General features: G+C 44.7%; 1 protein-coding gene across 1 annotated transcript in view; it reads left to right on the forward strand.

Annotated features, from left to right (window-relative positions):
- ITGB7 (integrin subunit beta 7) overlaps window positions 1–16,328 on the forward strand; it is a 342,955-nt gene that overhangs the window by 91,015 nt on the left and 235,612 nt on the right. The window contains exon 2 of the mRNA XM_030198181.1: window positions 9,326–9,413. Within this exon, the coding sequence (XP_030054041.1) occupies window positions 9,329–9,413 (85 nt within the window). The 5' untranslated portion in view covers window positions 9,326–9,328. The remainder of the gene's footprint in view (window positions 1–9,325; window positions 9,414–16,328) is intronic.

The raw sequence follows: 16,328 nt of genomic DNA on the forward strand, positions 1-16,328 counted from the left end.
AAGCCTTCTGCTCAGTGTACTGCTGCGGCTAAGAAAGCAAATAGAATGTTAGGTATTATTAGGAAAGTAATGGAAAGCAAAAATGTGGATGTTATAATGCCTTTGTATCGCTCCGTAGTACATAAGTAGATAAGTAATGCCATACTGGGAAAAGACCAAAGGTCCATCGAGCCCAGCATCCTGTCCCTGACAGCGGCCAGTCCAGGTCAAGGGCACCTGACAAGCTACCTAAACATACAAACATTTTATACATGTTTTTCCCGAAATTGTGAATTTTTCCCAAGTCCATTTAGTAGCAGTCTATGGACTTGTCCTTTAGGAAACCGTCCGACCCCTTTTTAAACTCTGTCAAGCTAACCGCCTTCACTACTTTCTCCGGCAACGAATTCCAGAGTTTAATTACGCATTGGGTGAAGAAACTTTTTCTCTTATTTGTTTTAAATTTACTACATTGTAGTTTCATTGCATGCACCCTAGTCCTAGTATTTTTGGAAAGCGTGAACAGACGCTTCACATCCACCTGTTCCACTCCACTCATTATTTTATATACCTCTATCATGTCTCCCCTCAGCCGTCTCTTCTCCAAGCTGAAAAGCCCTAGCCTCCTTAGTCTTTCTTCATAGGGAAGTCGTCCCATCCCCGCTATCATTTTTGTCGCCCTTCGCTGCACCTTTTCCAGTTCTACTATATCTTTCTTGAGATGTGGCGACCAGAATTGAACACAATACTCAAGGTGCAGTTGCACCTTGGAGCGGTACAATGGCATTATAAAATCTTCACACCTGTTTTCCATCTTTCCTAATAATACACAACATTCTATTCGCTTTCCTAGCCGCAGCAGCACACTGAGCAGAAGGTTTCAGTGTATTATCAACGACGACACCCAGATCTCTTTCTTGGTCAGTAACTCCTAACGTGGAACCTTGCATGACGTAGCTATAATTCAGGTTCTTTTTTCCCACATGCATCACCTTACACTTGTTCACATTAAACGTCATCTGCCATTTGGCCGCCCAGTCTCCCAGTCTCATAGGGTCCTTCTGTAATTTTTCACAATCCTCTCGCGAGTTAATGACTTTGAATAACTTTGTGTCATCAGCAAATTTAATTACCTCCCTGGTTACTCCCATCTCTAAATCATTTATAAATATATTAAAAAGTAGCGGTCCTAGCACTGACCCCTGAGGAACCCCCACTAACTACCCTTCTCCATTGTGAATACTTCCCATTTAACCCCACTCTCTGTTTCCTATCCTTCAACCAGTTTTTAATCCACAATAGGACATTTCCTCCTATCCTATGACCCTCCAATTTCCTCTGTAGCCTTTCATAAGGTACCTTATCAAACGCCTTTTGAAAATCCAGATACACAATATCAACCGGCTCCCCTTTGTCCACATGTTTGTTTACTCCTTCAAAGAATTGAAGTAAATTGGTCAGGCAAGATTTCCCCACACTAAAGCTGTGCTGACTTGGTCTCAGTAATCCATATCCTTGGATGTGCTGTGTAATTTTGTTTTTAATAATAGCCTCTACCATTTTCACCAGCACTGACATCAGACTCACCGGTCTATAATTTCCCGGATCTCCCCTGGAACCTTTTTTAAAAATCGGCGTTACATTGGCCACCTTCCAATCTTCTGATACCACGCTTGATTTTAAGGATAAATTGCATATCACTAGCAGTAGCTCCGCAAGCTCATTTTTCATTTCTATCAGTACTCTAGGATGTATACCATCCGGTCCTGGAGATTTGCTACTCTTCAGTTTGCTGAACTGCCCCATTACGTCCTCCAGGTTTACTGTGAATTCAGTAAGTTTTTCTGAATCGTCCGCTTGAAATACCAATTCCGACAACGGTATCCCACCCAAATCTTCCTCGGTGAAGACCAAAGCAAAGAATTCATTCAATCTCTCCGCTACGTCTTTGTCAACCTTGATCTCCCCTTTTACCCCTCGGTCGTCCAGTGGCCCAACCGATTCTCTTGCCGGCTTCCTGCTTTTAATATACTGCACCTTGAATATTGTGTTCAATTCTGGTCGTCACATCTCAAAAAAGATATAAGTGAAATTAGAAAAGGTACAGAGAAGGGCGACAAAAATGATAAAGGGGATGGGACGACTTCCCTATGAGGAAAGACTAAAGCGGCTAGGGCTCTTCAGGGGAGATATGATAGAGGTCTATAAAATAATGAGTGGAGTTGAATGGGTAGATGTGATGCGTCTGTTATGCTTTCCAAAAATACTAGGACTAGGGGGCATGCGATGAAGTTACAATGTAGTAAATTTAAAATGAATCGGAGAAAATATTTCTTCACTCAACGTTTATCAATAGAAATCAAACAAAATAAAACATGGAAAAGAAAATAAGATGATACCTTTTTTATTGGACATAACTTAATACATTTCTTGATTAGCTTTCGAAAGTTGCCCTTCTTCCTCAGATCGGAAATCAAGGGCAACCTTCGAAAGCTAATCAAGAAATGTATTAAGTTATGTCCAATAAAAAAGGTATCATCTTATTTTCTTTCCATGTTTTATTTTGTTTGATTTCTATTGATAACCTTTAAGAGTGGACTAACACGGCTACCACACCTCTTCACTCAACGTGTAATTAAACTCTGGAATTCGTTGCCACAGAATTTGGTAAAGGCGGTTAGCTTAGCAGAGTTTAAAAAAAGGTTTGGACATCTTCCTAAAGGAAAAGTCCATAGACCATTATTAAATGGATTTAGAGAAAATCCACTATTTCTGTGATAAGCAGTATAAAATGTTTGGTACTTTTTTGGGATCTTGCCAGGTATTTGTGACCTGGATTGGCTGCTGTTGGAAACAGGATGCTGGGCTTGATGGACCTTTGGTCTGTCCCAGTATGGCAATACTTATGCACTTATGTAAGGCAGAAGGCTGAAGGTTTGCCTAGGGCCTGCTTTTCCGTTCGACTGCTAGGAGGAGAGTGGTGTGTCTGCCTCCTCCCCTGGCCAGATTCACTCTGGAGGGTGAATGTACAGTGTCAGCAGGTCCCATGAGACCACTGGGACTGGCATGGTCCAATCTTTGAGTGAAGCCAGAGGAGGAGGAATTAAGACAGGGCAGAAAGTAAAGGCTGTGACATAAATGGCAATGTGCTCGTCTGCAGAAATTTACATGATGTTATACCAATAATGCTTATGTGCTAGGGAGGGAATCATGCTGGGGTATTGCTATCATGACACATCTAGAATGTTATACTGTGTTGCTGTGCACTGGCTGAGCATAGGGTAAGGGTAAAGGTATTTGATATACTGCCTTTCTGTGGTACACGAAAGCAGTTTACACATTACATGCAAGTAGTAGGACTGAGACTGAAGAAAGAGTGAAAGTGGTCTTCTCACATATCCAGTATGAAAGAGAAATTCATATAGATATACAATGAAATTAAAATGGCAGTAAGTATTGGTGGAGGGGGGGGGGGGGGGAGGTGAAGTTCCTATGATTTTTCAACAGACCTGTCAGCAGCCACTACTTCATAGCAACTATTTATTTATTAGGATTTATTTACAGCCTTTTTGAAGGAATTCACTCAAGGTGGTGTACAGTAAGAATAAATCAAACATGAGCAATAGGCAATTACAGCAGTAAAAATATTCTATTACGTATTGTGTTGTCATTGTAAGTAGTATACTATGCCATTGTATTGTTATTTGAATATTTTTACTGACAGTGTAGGGTATAAGCAAAGATGGAACATATAGATAGGTAAGAGAGTAAGAGGAGTTAGAAAATAAGGTGACTAATTTAAGGAAAGGTGCACATGAGGTCAGAGAGATTATTAAATATTATCTCAGCTAGGATAGGAGTGGATAAACTATGTGGCATGAAGAAGAGTTAAGCCCTCTGTGGGGTCTCTGCTGCTCCATGGCACATATTTACCACATACAAAATAATTCAGGGAACAAGTTTCCAATAAAGGAAAATCCTATAAATATAAACACTTGGAAACAGATCATAAAGTAAGCCAATACACAAGTGTGTCAGGAAGAAAAACCTCAAGAAGCACCTTCTCCCATAAAACAAACGGCTGGAAGGGCTAGGGCTTCTTCATCATCCGAAAAAACCTCCTGGATATTTTAGCTTCAAAACATCGAAGCAGTATAAATTCACTGCACTGTTGAGCTTTTTAGATGTTGAAAAAATAGAGAAGGTACTTAGCTTGACTTAGCTTGACTGCAACGACCTTAAACTTCTTTAAGGTTCCTTCGTTACTTAGACCTTGGTTCTAATTTTCGACATCAAGCTAAAGAACTGCGGAGTCAATTGGAAGAGAGGGGCTATCCTAAAAGAGTAGTAAAAACTGCTTTTAAAAGAGCTAAATTCAATAATAGAGAGCTCCTCTTGCAGCCACAGTCAAGAACAAATGTGGCTGACACCTCTGTGTTTACCTATGTGCTTAAATATACTTCTCAAGCATCTTATGTGTCTAGAATTATTCGTAGACATTGGAACATAGTACAAACATTGCCAGTTTTTGCTGCTTCTAGTTTGAGGTTCGCATATAGTAGGGGAGCGCATCTAAAGGAAATCCCGCATCCATTCAGATTTCCTTCACTACAAATTCATGTTATCCTCCTTCCACTCCTCCCTTTTCCTTGCCAAACAGGACTACTACACCCAATTGACCAATTCTCTCAGCTCCAACCCCCGTCGTCTCTTCTCCACCCTTAACTCCCTCCTCAAAGTGCCCTCCGCCCCCCACCCCACCCTCGCTCTCTCCTCAATCACTGGCTGATTACTTCCGCGACAAGGTGCAAAAGATCAAACTTGAGTTCACTACTAAGCCATCTCTTCTTCACCCTGCAACCCTCTCCCTCACCCAACCAACCCAGGCCTCCTTCTCCTCCTTTCCTGTCATCATAGAGGAGGAAACCGCTCGCCTTCTTTCCTCATCAAAATCCACCACCTGCTCTTCTGATCCCATCCCCACCAACTTACTTAACATCATCTCTCATACTGTCACCCCCTCCATCTGTCATATCCTCAACCTCTCTCTCTCCACTGCAACTGTCCCTGACACCTTCAAGCACGCCGTAGTCACACCTCTCCTCAAAAAACCATCACTTGACCCTACCTGTCCCTCCAACTACCGCCCCATCTCCCTCCTACCCTTCCTCTCCAAAATACTTGAGCGTGCCGTTCACAGTCGCTGCCTTGATTTTCTCTCCTTTCATACCATCCTCGATCCACTTCAATCTGGTTTCCGCCCTCTTCACTCGACAGAAACAGCACTCTCTAAAGTCTGTAATGACCTGTTCCTTGCCAAATCCAGAGGCCACTACTCCATCCTCATCCTCCTTGATCTATCCGCCGCTTTTGACACTGTGAATCATGACTTACTTCTTGCCACACTGTCCTCATTTGGGTTCCAAGGCTCTGTCCTCTCCTGGTTCTCCTCCTATCTCTCCCACCGCACCTTCAGAGTTCACTCTCACGGATCTTCCTCCACCCCTATCCCCCTATCTGTTGGTGTTCCCCAGAGATCGGTCCTTGGACCCCTTCTCTTCTCAATCTACACCTCTTCCCTGGGCGCCCTGATCTCCTCTCATGGTTTTCAGTACCATCTCTATGCTGATGATACCCAGCTATATACCCAGACATCACCGCAGAGACCCAGGCAAAGGTATCAGCCTGCCTATCCGACATTGCTGCCTGGATGTCCAACCACCACCTGAAACTGAACATGTCCAAGACCGAGCTCATCGTCTTTCCACCAAAACCCACGTCTCCTCTTCCTCCACTTTCTATCTCAGTTGATAACACCCTCATCCTCCCCGTCTCATCTGCCCACAACCTCGGAGTCATCTTTGACTTCTCCCTCTCCTTCTCTGCGCATATCCAGCAGACTGCCAAGACCTGCCGCTTCTTCCTCTTTAACATCAGCAAAATTCGCCCTTTCCTCTCTGAGCACACCACCCGAACTCTCGTCCATGCTCTCATTACCTCTCGCCTTGACTACTGCAACTTACTCCTCACTGGCCTCCCACTTAGCCATCTATCCCCCCTTCAATCTGTTCAGAACTCTGCGGCACGTCTCATATTCCGCCAAAACCGTTTTACTCATATCACCCCTCTCCTCAGGTCACTTCACTGGCTTCCAATCAGATACCGCATTCAATTCAAGCTTCTCCTTCTTACCTACAAATGCAGTCTGCTGCCCCTCACTACCTCTCCTCCCTCATCTCCCCCTATGTTCCTGCCCATAACCTCCGTTCACAGGACAAATCCCTCCTCTCTGTACCCTTCTCCAACACTGCCAACTCCAGGCTCCGCTCATTCTGCCTCGCCTCACCCTATGCTTGGATCAACCTTCCAAAGCCCTTACGCCAAGCCCCCTCCCTGCCCATCTTCAAGTCTTTGCTTAAAACCCACCTCTTCAATGCTGCATTCGGCACCTAACTCTTACCATTCACTAAATCTAGACTGCCCCAATTTGACCGCCCCTATCGGACTGTCTGTACACTTGTCTCTTAGATTGTAAGCTCCTTGAGCAGGGACCGTCCCTCTATGTTAATTGTACAGCGCTGCGTAACCCTAGTAGCGCTTTAGAAATGTTAAGTAGTAGTAGTAGTAGTATGTTCCACGAAGTTGAAAGGCTCACAAGACAATCTGATTGTTTATAAAGGACATAAGAAGTGTGGTAATTGCCCTATGTGCCCTATTATGCTGGAGACCAAGGAGTTGCTTGACCCACGGACAGGGTCTAAATTTACTTTGTACACTAATACCACCTGTAAGTCTAAAGGAGTAATCTATTGTATAATGTGCCCGTGCCAGCTGCTGTATGTAGGTCAAACGTCTCGCCAGCTGTATGTTAGACTGATTGAACACAAAAGTGTGATTATGACTAAGAAAACTACATCTCCTCTAGCAGTTCATTGCACGGAATTTGCACATACCTTTGCTTCCTTGAAGTGTGTGGTGCTGCAGCAGATCAGTAACATCTATAATGAAGAATAATTCTGTCGGTGTCTCCTGAAGAAAGAACAGCAGTGGATTATCAGGTTGAATTCTTTACATCCTGATGGCCTTAATGGCAAGATTGAATGGATCCATTTTTTCTTAAGTTTTCCTGAACTTTTATTCCCTGCCTGTTCGTTTTGTCAAATTTGAGGGGGGGGGGTTTCCACCCACGAAGCTGATTGGTGTTTCCTCCACAGCGTGTGACATCACAGAAAAGTGTATAGGCTGCCATGTTTGAATTTTTTGTCTGCCCTTCATGTGTCCGTCGGCAGTCTGAACGGAGTGTAAGCTGTTAAGAAATTGTTTTGATGTGTTTGAAAATGAAGAGGAGTGTCTTGCTGACATTTATATATTTATATATTTTTTATCCTCTGGTAGAACACTGGACCGGAGGTTCTGAAGCAAACCACGGTCTAAGTAACGGAGGAGCCTTAGAGAAGTTTAAGGTCGTTGCAGTCAAGCTAAGTCAAGCTAAGTAACTTCTCTATTTTTTCAACATCTAAAAAGCTCAACAGTGCAGTGAATTTATACTGTTTCGATGTTTTGAAGCTAAAATATCCAGGAGGTTTTTTCAGATGATGAAGAAGCCCTAGCCCTTCCACCCATTTGTTTTATGGGAGAAGATGCTTCTTGAGGTTTTTCCTACTGACACACTTGTGTATTGGCTTACTTTATGATCTGTTTCCAAGTATTTATCTAATACTAGTAAAACATGCCCGTTTCTGGAGCAAATGAAATGGGCGCTAGCAAGGTTTTCCTCCCGAACCCCCTCCCTCTCCCTACCCACCCCTTCGGCGTTGTGAAGCCACTGACCGCCATTGCTCCACACCTCGTCAACGCACGCCACCTTCATCTCCTGCGTCGTGAAGCCACTGACGCCATTGCTCCGCTCTCACTCTGTGATGCCATTGCTCTGCCCTCGACATCATCACGTTTGATGCTAGGGCGGGGCCCAGAGACCAGTGATTTCGGTGGCTTCACCACCACAAACCCTTCGAACCCGAAGGAAGTGCCCAAAGGAAGTGACACTGATGTCAGTGTCCTCAGAATGATGAGGGTGAGTTTTATTATATAGGATAATAATTTGCTCCTCCAACATTTCAATGGGTCTCACTGGGATCGTAACCACCTGCTGACATCACTCCTCCAACGTTCTCCTCCAACATTCCAATGTGTGTCACTGGGATTGTAACCACCTGCTGACGTCACTCCTCCAACATTCTCCATCCCCCTCCCTCCCAGTTCCATGGGACCCTGGAACTGGGAGGGAGGGACAGAGGGAGGGGGACACTGGAACTCGGAGGGGGGAGGGAGGGAGGGAGGAAGGGGGGCCTAGAACTCGGAGGGAGGTGGAGGGGGCAGGGGAGAGATGCTGCACATGGATGGATGGAGAGGGCAGGGCACAGAGGACGTTGCCTGCATATGGATGAATGCAGGGGAGGGAGGGGACCCTGGAACTCGGAGGGAGGCAGGGAGGGGACAATCCTGGAACTCAGAGACAGGGAGGGGACGACCCTGGAACTCAGAGGCAGGGAGGGAGGGAGGGGACGACCCTGGAACTCGGAGGGAGGGAGGAGGACAACAACCCTGGAACTCGGAGGGAGGGAGGGAGGGGGGATGACCCTGGAACTCGGAGGGAGCGAGGGGGGATGACCCTGGAACTCAGAGGGAGGGAGGGAGGGAGGGGGGGCCCTGGCACACACTCTCATGCTCACACACACACTCTCTCTCACAGACACACTCACACCCAGTCTCACTCTCTCTCTGTCACACACACACACTCGCACATTCACTCTCTCTCTCTCACACAGTCACTCTCACACACTCTCTCAAACATACACACTCCGAGGAAAACCTTGCTAGCGCCTGTTTCATTTGTGTCAGAAACGGGTCTTTTTTTACTAGTATTTACATATTTACCACAAGCAGAAGAAAGTAGAGGCTGGCCAAAGGACGATCCAACACAGGAAATGGTGCTTAAATACAATTTATTTGTAGCTTGAGTAGAAGGACCTGACGCCGTCCATGTTTTGGTGGCACTACCCGCCTGCTTCAGCGGTCACAATCACACTCTTTGCAACCAAACAAATTGTGTTTAAAATGCTGGTACAGAACTCTGTTGTGTAGCACAGGAAAACTGGCCCGGGTGTGTGTGTGGGGGGGGGGGGGGGGGGGGGGGGGGGGAGGGGTCGATATAATAGAAATATTCTCCTGTTTGCTTTGCCTTACGTATGTACCACGAACACTCAACCTTCTTCAGACGCCTGCTGTTTCTCTTTGGTTTTAACTCCCTTTTCTCATCGCTCTCATCTGGATCTTCTTCTTCTAGAGAATGAAGGGCATGCCTGTGGCCACAGGGTTTGGGCTGCTGCTCCTGCTGGTGGCAACTGGAAATGGAGAGAAAGACACCAACAACGGTGAGCATGATCAAGGGGTAATGCCAAAATGTTCATATTGGACACTGCTTCAGAACAAGCATTCCCTACGGGTTCTTGGTATAGCCCCTTGCTCTAAAAGAGTGCAGGAGTAGCCTAATGGTTAGTGCAGTGGGCTTTGATCCCAGCAACCTGGGTTCAGTTCTCACCGCAGTTCCTTGTTGCCTTGGGCAAGTCATTTAACCCTCCATTGCCCCTAGGGACAGAGAAAGTACCTGCATATATTGTGTTCAGTGCTGCATATGTTTAGTAAAGGATTCCTAGATTAGGAGATTTCCTGTATACTAACACGAGGGAACTGACAGGGCAGCTTGAATGAAGGGTGCAGTAAGAACATTGATACACAAAGGTTTCAGGTAACATAGGTTATCAATAGAAATCAAACAAAATAAAACATGGAAAAGAAAATAAGATGATACCTTTTTTATTGGACATAACTTAATATATTTCTTGATTAGCTTTCGAAGGTTGCCCTTCTTCGTCAGATCGGAAATAAGCAAATGTGCTAGCTGACAGTGTATATCTCAAGCCTTATGTCCTACCCTAAATTATTTTGAGGTCTCCAGCCTCTCCAACCCCCCCCCCCCCCCTCAGGAATTTTGATAAACTCAGTCATGGTCACTCCAAAACCACGTTTTCCAGATAGATCCTTAAAAAAAACAAAATTGGAAGCATACTTTTAAATATTAAAAATTGTTTTGTGTATATATGCATAATGGGGATAATTTTATGAAGCTTTTCTGCAAATAAAGCATGTTTAACACATGATAAAGGGCTTTTATAAATTGTGTGGGCATTTACGCACTGTTGGGGTTTGTTCTGAGAGCCTTTTTTTATAAAGGCAAATAGATTTTTACATCACATTTATAGAAACCTCTCAGTGCTTAATTCATGTTCAGAAAGCAAAATAAATTCCCATAGAAGCTTGCATTTCTGGTCAGGACCATCGGAGGTACTGTGGCGGTGCCCCTAGGCCACAGAAGCATAAGGATTAAGAACTGGTTAAAAATATAGAAAACAGAGAATAAGGTTAAATTCAAATGCAGGTCTTGGATTTGGTAAATGCCTGGAGGTTTTTCCCTCCCATGGAATGTGATAATACACATAGATCACATGCTCATGGCACTCTCTCCAGGCTAGATTACATCTTCCCCTCACCCACACTGCTTACATTGGAGACAAAGCTGGTGATTGGCTCTGAGGTGGTGCCCGAACATTCCATGGTATAGATGGATCTGGAGCCCCCCCCCCCCCCCCCCCCGCGCATTACCATTGAGTGTCTGCACTTTCCCAATTACTTAGCCCACAATAGGGACTTCCAGAAATATTTATTGGATAGGTGGGAGCAGTACTTATCACATAATGCTCCACAGATCAACCAGAATTGTTCTGGAGCACCACTAAAGCAGTACTGAGAGATGATATCAGAGCCTATAATGCAGCACAGAGGAAAAAGCTGGTAGCAAGCATTTGCAATCTGGAGGCAAAGTTAAAACGACAAAAGCAATTTTACTTGCAGAACCCATCCCAGCACATCAGGGACACCAATTTATCTTTGCAGGCCAAACTGAACTCCCTTATACATGATGAACAAACACTCAGAGGTCTAATTTTTCAGAGATACTAGTTCCATAAGTATGGTAACTGGTCAGGAAAACTTTTGGCATGGGTAGTTTAAGACTTGGGGGTGCAGGGTGGGGTCGAGGGCAGTAACCTCCCTGAGGAACTTCATTGGGAAGATAGTTAATCAAAACAATCACATTAAAACATTTTTTTAATCAGCATTTTTGAGTCTTGTACTCAGGGAGGCTGCCTTGATATATACAAACATTGGACGATTTTTATACTTAAGCAAGGATTACTAGTCTATTACCTGAAGCCTCTGCTCTACTGAATGTGCCCTACAGGCAAAATCATTTATTTTTATTTATTTATTGGGATTTATTAACCGCCTTTATGAAGAGATTCACCCAAGGCAGTGTACAGTAGGTACAGTTTACATCAAACTTATAATTTTGTTAACAGCTTAACAATAGTAAAATGAACAAGTATAATCATAAGTATAATAAATTAAGTAAACTTGAAAACAGCAAATTGAAACCTAATAATAGAACTACCATGAAACAGGATAAAAAATATAAACATTTAACAGCACTGAAATTCAAATAACAGAGATATAATACGATGTAAGCATAATAGTGATTGAATATTTAATAAGCAAGTGCTGAATATCAGTACTTAACTAGCCAAATCCTGCCTCCGCCTCCCGGAACACCTCTAAAATAGCAGGTTTTCAGTTCAGCACTAACTGGTTATTTTTATTGGCACTCACCGGTTAAATGCTGCTGAAAATTAGTGGTTAGCCCCGAAAAGGTGATTTAACCGGCCAGCATTATTTTGTTTATTTGAAAATGAATAAAGATCTTAAAACTAAAAACAAAAAAGAAAAGAAAATCCAGATCACAATTTGTGGACAGTCCATGGAGTTTAACCCTGGAGACATGTGAATCTCTGATATGCAATGCAGTGACGTAGCCACAGGTAGACCTGAGTGGGCCAGAGCCCACCCACTTAGGGCTCAGGCCCATCCAACAGTAGCACACGTTTAGTGATAGCTGGTGGGGATCCCAAGCTCCACCAGCTGAAGACTTCTCCCTGATGGTAACGAAAATGCTACTCTCCATGATACCAGCACATGCTCAGTTTTCAGCACATGCCTGCTGCAGGCTGCCAAGGTGGAAAGAAGCATTTTCCCGCCAGCTGAGATATTTTTTTTGGTGGTGGTGGTGGTGGTGAGGGGGAGGGGGGGTGGAGAACACTTGGTGCCCACCTACTTCTTGCCTAGACCCACCCAAAATCTGTTGTCTGACTACGCCCCTGATGCAATGAGTAAAGGTAAGAGTCATATTTTTGTAATACCCCATGAAATGTGTATTACTAAAGTGATAGATTTTTCCAGAGTCCTGGGGGGGAGGGAGGTCCCTGCTAGAGGGCTAGAATGGTAGGATGTCCCTGAGTGGGAGAAGGCCTAACCCAAGGGGAATGATTTTGAAACAATGCAGGAGAATGACAAGGGGCCAGAATGCCAGAGGGAATAAAGGTTGGAGTTATGCCCTTAGGAGGTCTTTCTTTGGTTGCCCAACAGTCCCCAGCCAAGAGACTAGGAGGAAGAGGATAAGGGGAATCCTAACTGAGGCATGTGATCACTGGCTATAAAGAGGGTTGGGGCTCCTGAAAGTGGCAACTGGGATACTGTGTGTGCTATGGGTGGGCAGAGGAGAGACCCAGCCCAGGAGGAGGGGATTGGAGCTGCTAGGAAGAGCTCAGTCACAGGACCAGGATAGATCCAGAGGAGGATCACCGCTGGAAGACAGTCAGACCAGAGGAAGGTCTGAGCCCGCAGAGATTGAATCTGTGCTGAGAGGAGGAGAAACAGCCACTGACAACAGCACTGCCTTACAGGGTAGGCATGGACAGGTGAAATATATATATATATATATATATATATATATATATATATATATATATATATATATATATATATATATATATTTGGTACCCATGAGGTATCCCTGTAAATATACCTGAGAGGAGAAGGGGTATAGGAGTTCTCCTGAGGAACACCAGAACAGCTGATAACACCGCTCCACCAAAATGAATCGCATGACATACAACTTTATGGTAACACACTGCCCATCCCTGCCAAACCCGCGGCCCTCTCCCTTTAGCACAGCTGCAAGGTGCTCCCCGGCATATAACCTCCTGGTATTAGAATTAACAGCTTTCACTGGATGCACGATACGAGGAGGTAAAAACCCAGCACTGGACTGTCGCTGTTCATTACCCCATGAACTCCAGAATGCTCCAACCTAGGTGAGACAATGCCACGGCTATCTTCCACGGGGAGGAATACCGGATGAAACTGAAAGAAGCCAAGAGAGAGGTACATCTGGCGAAGGCGCAAGCGGAAGAACAAATGGCTAGAAATGTAAGGAGGGGCGACAAAATTTCTTCAGGTATATTAGTGAAAGAAGAATAACTAAAAGGGAATTGTGAGACTAAAAGATACAGCGAACCGCTATGTAGATAATGATGAAGAAAAAGCCAATTTGCTAAATAGATACTTTTGTTCTGTTTTCACTGAAGAAAATCCTGGAGAAGGACCACGAAGGACTGGCAAAAGTACACCTGAGAATGGAATGGATATAGCACCGTTCACGGAAGAGAGTGTGTATCAACAACTTGGAAAGCTAAAGGTGGACAAAGCCATGGGACCGGACGGGATCCACCCCAGAATATTGAGGGAGCTCAGACAGGTTCTGGCGGGTCCTCTTAAAGATTTGCTAATAAATCCTTGGAGACGGGAGAGGTTCCGAGGGACTGGAGAACGGCGGAGGTGGTACCTCTTCACAAAAGTGGTGATAGGGAAGAAGCTGGAAACTACAGGCCGGTAAGCCTCACTTCGGTTATTGGAAAAGTAATGGAAGCCATGCTGAAGGAAAGGATAGTGAATTTCCTAGAAGCCAACAAGTTGCAAGATCCGAGACAACATGGTTTTACCAGAGGAAAATCGTGCCAAACGAATCTCATTGAATTCTTTGATTGGGTAACTGGAGAATTAAATCATTGACGTGCTATAGACGTAATCTACTTAGATTTTAGCAAAGCTTTTGATACGGTTCCCCACAGGAGGCTCTTAAATAAACTAGATGGGCTGAAGATAGGTCCCGAAGTGGTGAACTGGATTAGGAACTGGTTGACGGACAGACGACAGAGGGTGGTGGTAAATGGAGTTCGCTCAGAGGAAGGAAAGGTGAGTAGTGGAGTGCCTCAGGGATCGGTGCTGGGGCCGATTCTGTTCAATATATTTGTGAGTGGCATTGCCGAAGGGTTAGAAGGTAAAGTTTGCCTATTTGCGGATGATACTAAGATTTGCAACAGAGTGGACACCCAGGAGGGAATGGAAAGCTTGAAAAGGGATCTGAGGAAGCTAGAAGAATGGTCTAAAGTTTGGCAATTAAAATTCAATGCGAAGAAATGCAAAGTGATGCATTTAGGGAGTAGAAACCCACGAGAGACTTATGTGTTAGGCGGTGAGAGTCTGATAGGTACTGAGGGGGAGAGGGATCTTGGGGTGATAGTATCCAAGGATCTGAAGGCGACGAAACAGTGTGACAAGGCAGTGGCCGAGTATTGTGTTCAGTTTTGGAGAGTGTACCTTGCAAAGGATGTTAAAAAAATGGAAGCAGTGCAAAGAAAAGCTACGAGAATGGTATGGGATTTGCGTTCCAAGACGTATGAGCATGTATACCCTGGAGGAAAGGAGGAACAGGGGTGATATGATACAGACGTTCAAATACTTGAAAGGTATTAATCCGCAAAAAAATCTTTTCCGGATATGGGAAGGCGGTAGAACGAGAGGACATGAAATGAGATTGAAGGGGGGCAGACTCAAAAAAGATGTCAGGAAGTATTTTTTCACGGAGAGGGTGGTGGATGCTTGGAATGCCCTCCTGCGGGAGGTGGTGGAGATGAAAACGGTAACGGAATTCAAACATGCGTGGGATATGCATAAAGGAATCCTGTGCAGTAGGAATGGAAGCTTAGCTGAAATTGGGTGGCGGAGCAGGTGGGGGAAGAGAGGTTGGTGGTTGGGAGGCGAGGATAGTGGAGGGCAGACTTATACGGTCTGTGCCAGAGCCGGTGATGGGAGGCAGGACTGGTGGTTGGGAGGCGGGAAATACTGCTGGGCAGACTTGTACGGTCTGTGCCCTGAAAAAGGCAGGTACAAATCAAGGTAAGGTATACACATATGAGTTTATCTTGTTGGGCAGACTGGACGGACCATGCAGGTCTTTTTCTGCCGTCATCTACTATGTTACTATGTTACTATGTTCCTGAATGCCTGAAGCCTCTAACATGGGGACCCGCCAAATCACACCAGCTATGGGAGTGCTGACCCCTATCGTCCATCATTGCTGTTTCCATCACACCACCATCGCTCCCTCAAAGAACTCCCCTCTGCATCTGATAGTGACACTGAGAAAAGGAGCATGCCCGAAATCACTGGCTGACACCATGGCAGATAACTTGCATTGATCTTCGAGGATGTTACCATGGCCATAACCAGGCATAGCTGAAAACAAACCACCATCGACTAGGAAGTGCCACCCGACTCAGACCAGTGATCATGAAGCATGCAGACACCAGCTGCTCCAACAATCCACCAGCATGTCTGAGGAAAGAGGAAGCGCCCACCAAAGACAACCCTAAAAAAACGCATGCCTCTCCTCCAAGTCAGCCCAACACAACCCGACAAGACCTCTCTCCATACGGATAAGAGAGCTCCATCCCTTCATCTTCCTGCTCCTTCCCCCTCCTACACCCTCCCTCTCCTCCCCACATCAGGACAAAATACCAGGCATTGCAAAACTCTCTGACTTACCTACAACACCTTACACACCCACACCCACACTCAAAAGAAGTCCTATCTAAAACTCACACACAGAAAATCTCAAAAAGACGGCACACCTACATCTCACACACACTCTCACATATACACTCTGAAAAAAACAAAACAAAACCCTTAGAGCACAGTAACCTCCCTTGCACATCAGGAGGAAAAATGTACATTATAAGAATACTATTAGGGTTAGCAGCCCTAATGCTAATAATTTTCTCGGATGCCATAACTCAAACTGAAAACAACAATATACCGATACTTTGCAATCTATATCTCCCAATTGGAAGAGACACCCTCCTCCCAGGCAGAACCCAATTAACAGGATGGGGTTTACCAAAAAATGGTAACCACACAAATAAAGTATAATCACAATACAGGGTCAAAAAAGAAACCAACAAAACCAGAAATCCAAATAAACATCAACTAACAAAAAT

The sequence above is a fragment of the Microcaecilia unicolor genome, chromosome 3, assembly GCF_901765095.1.
Source record: "Microcaecilia unicolor chromosome 3, aMicUni1.1, whole genome shotgun sequence".
Lineage (NCBI taxonomy): Eukaryota > Metazoa > Chordata > Amphibia > Gymnophiona > Siphonopidae > Microcaecilia > Microcaecilia unicolor.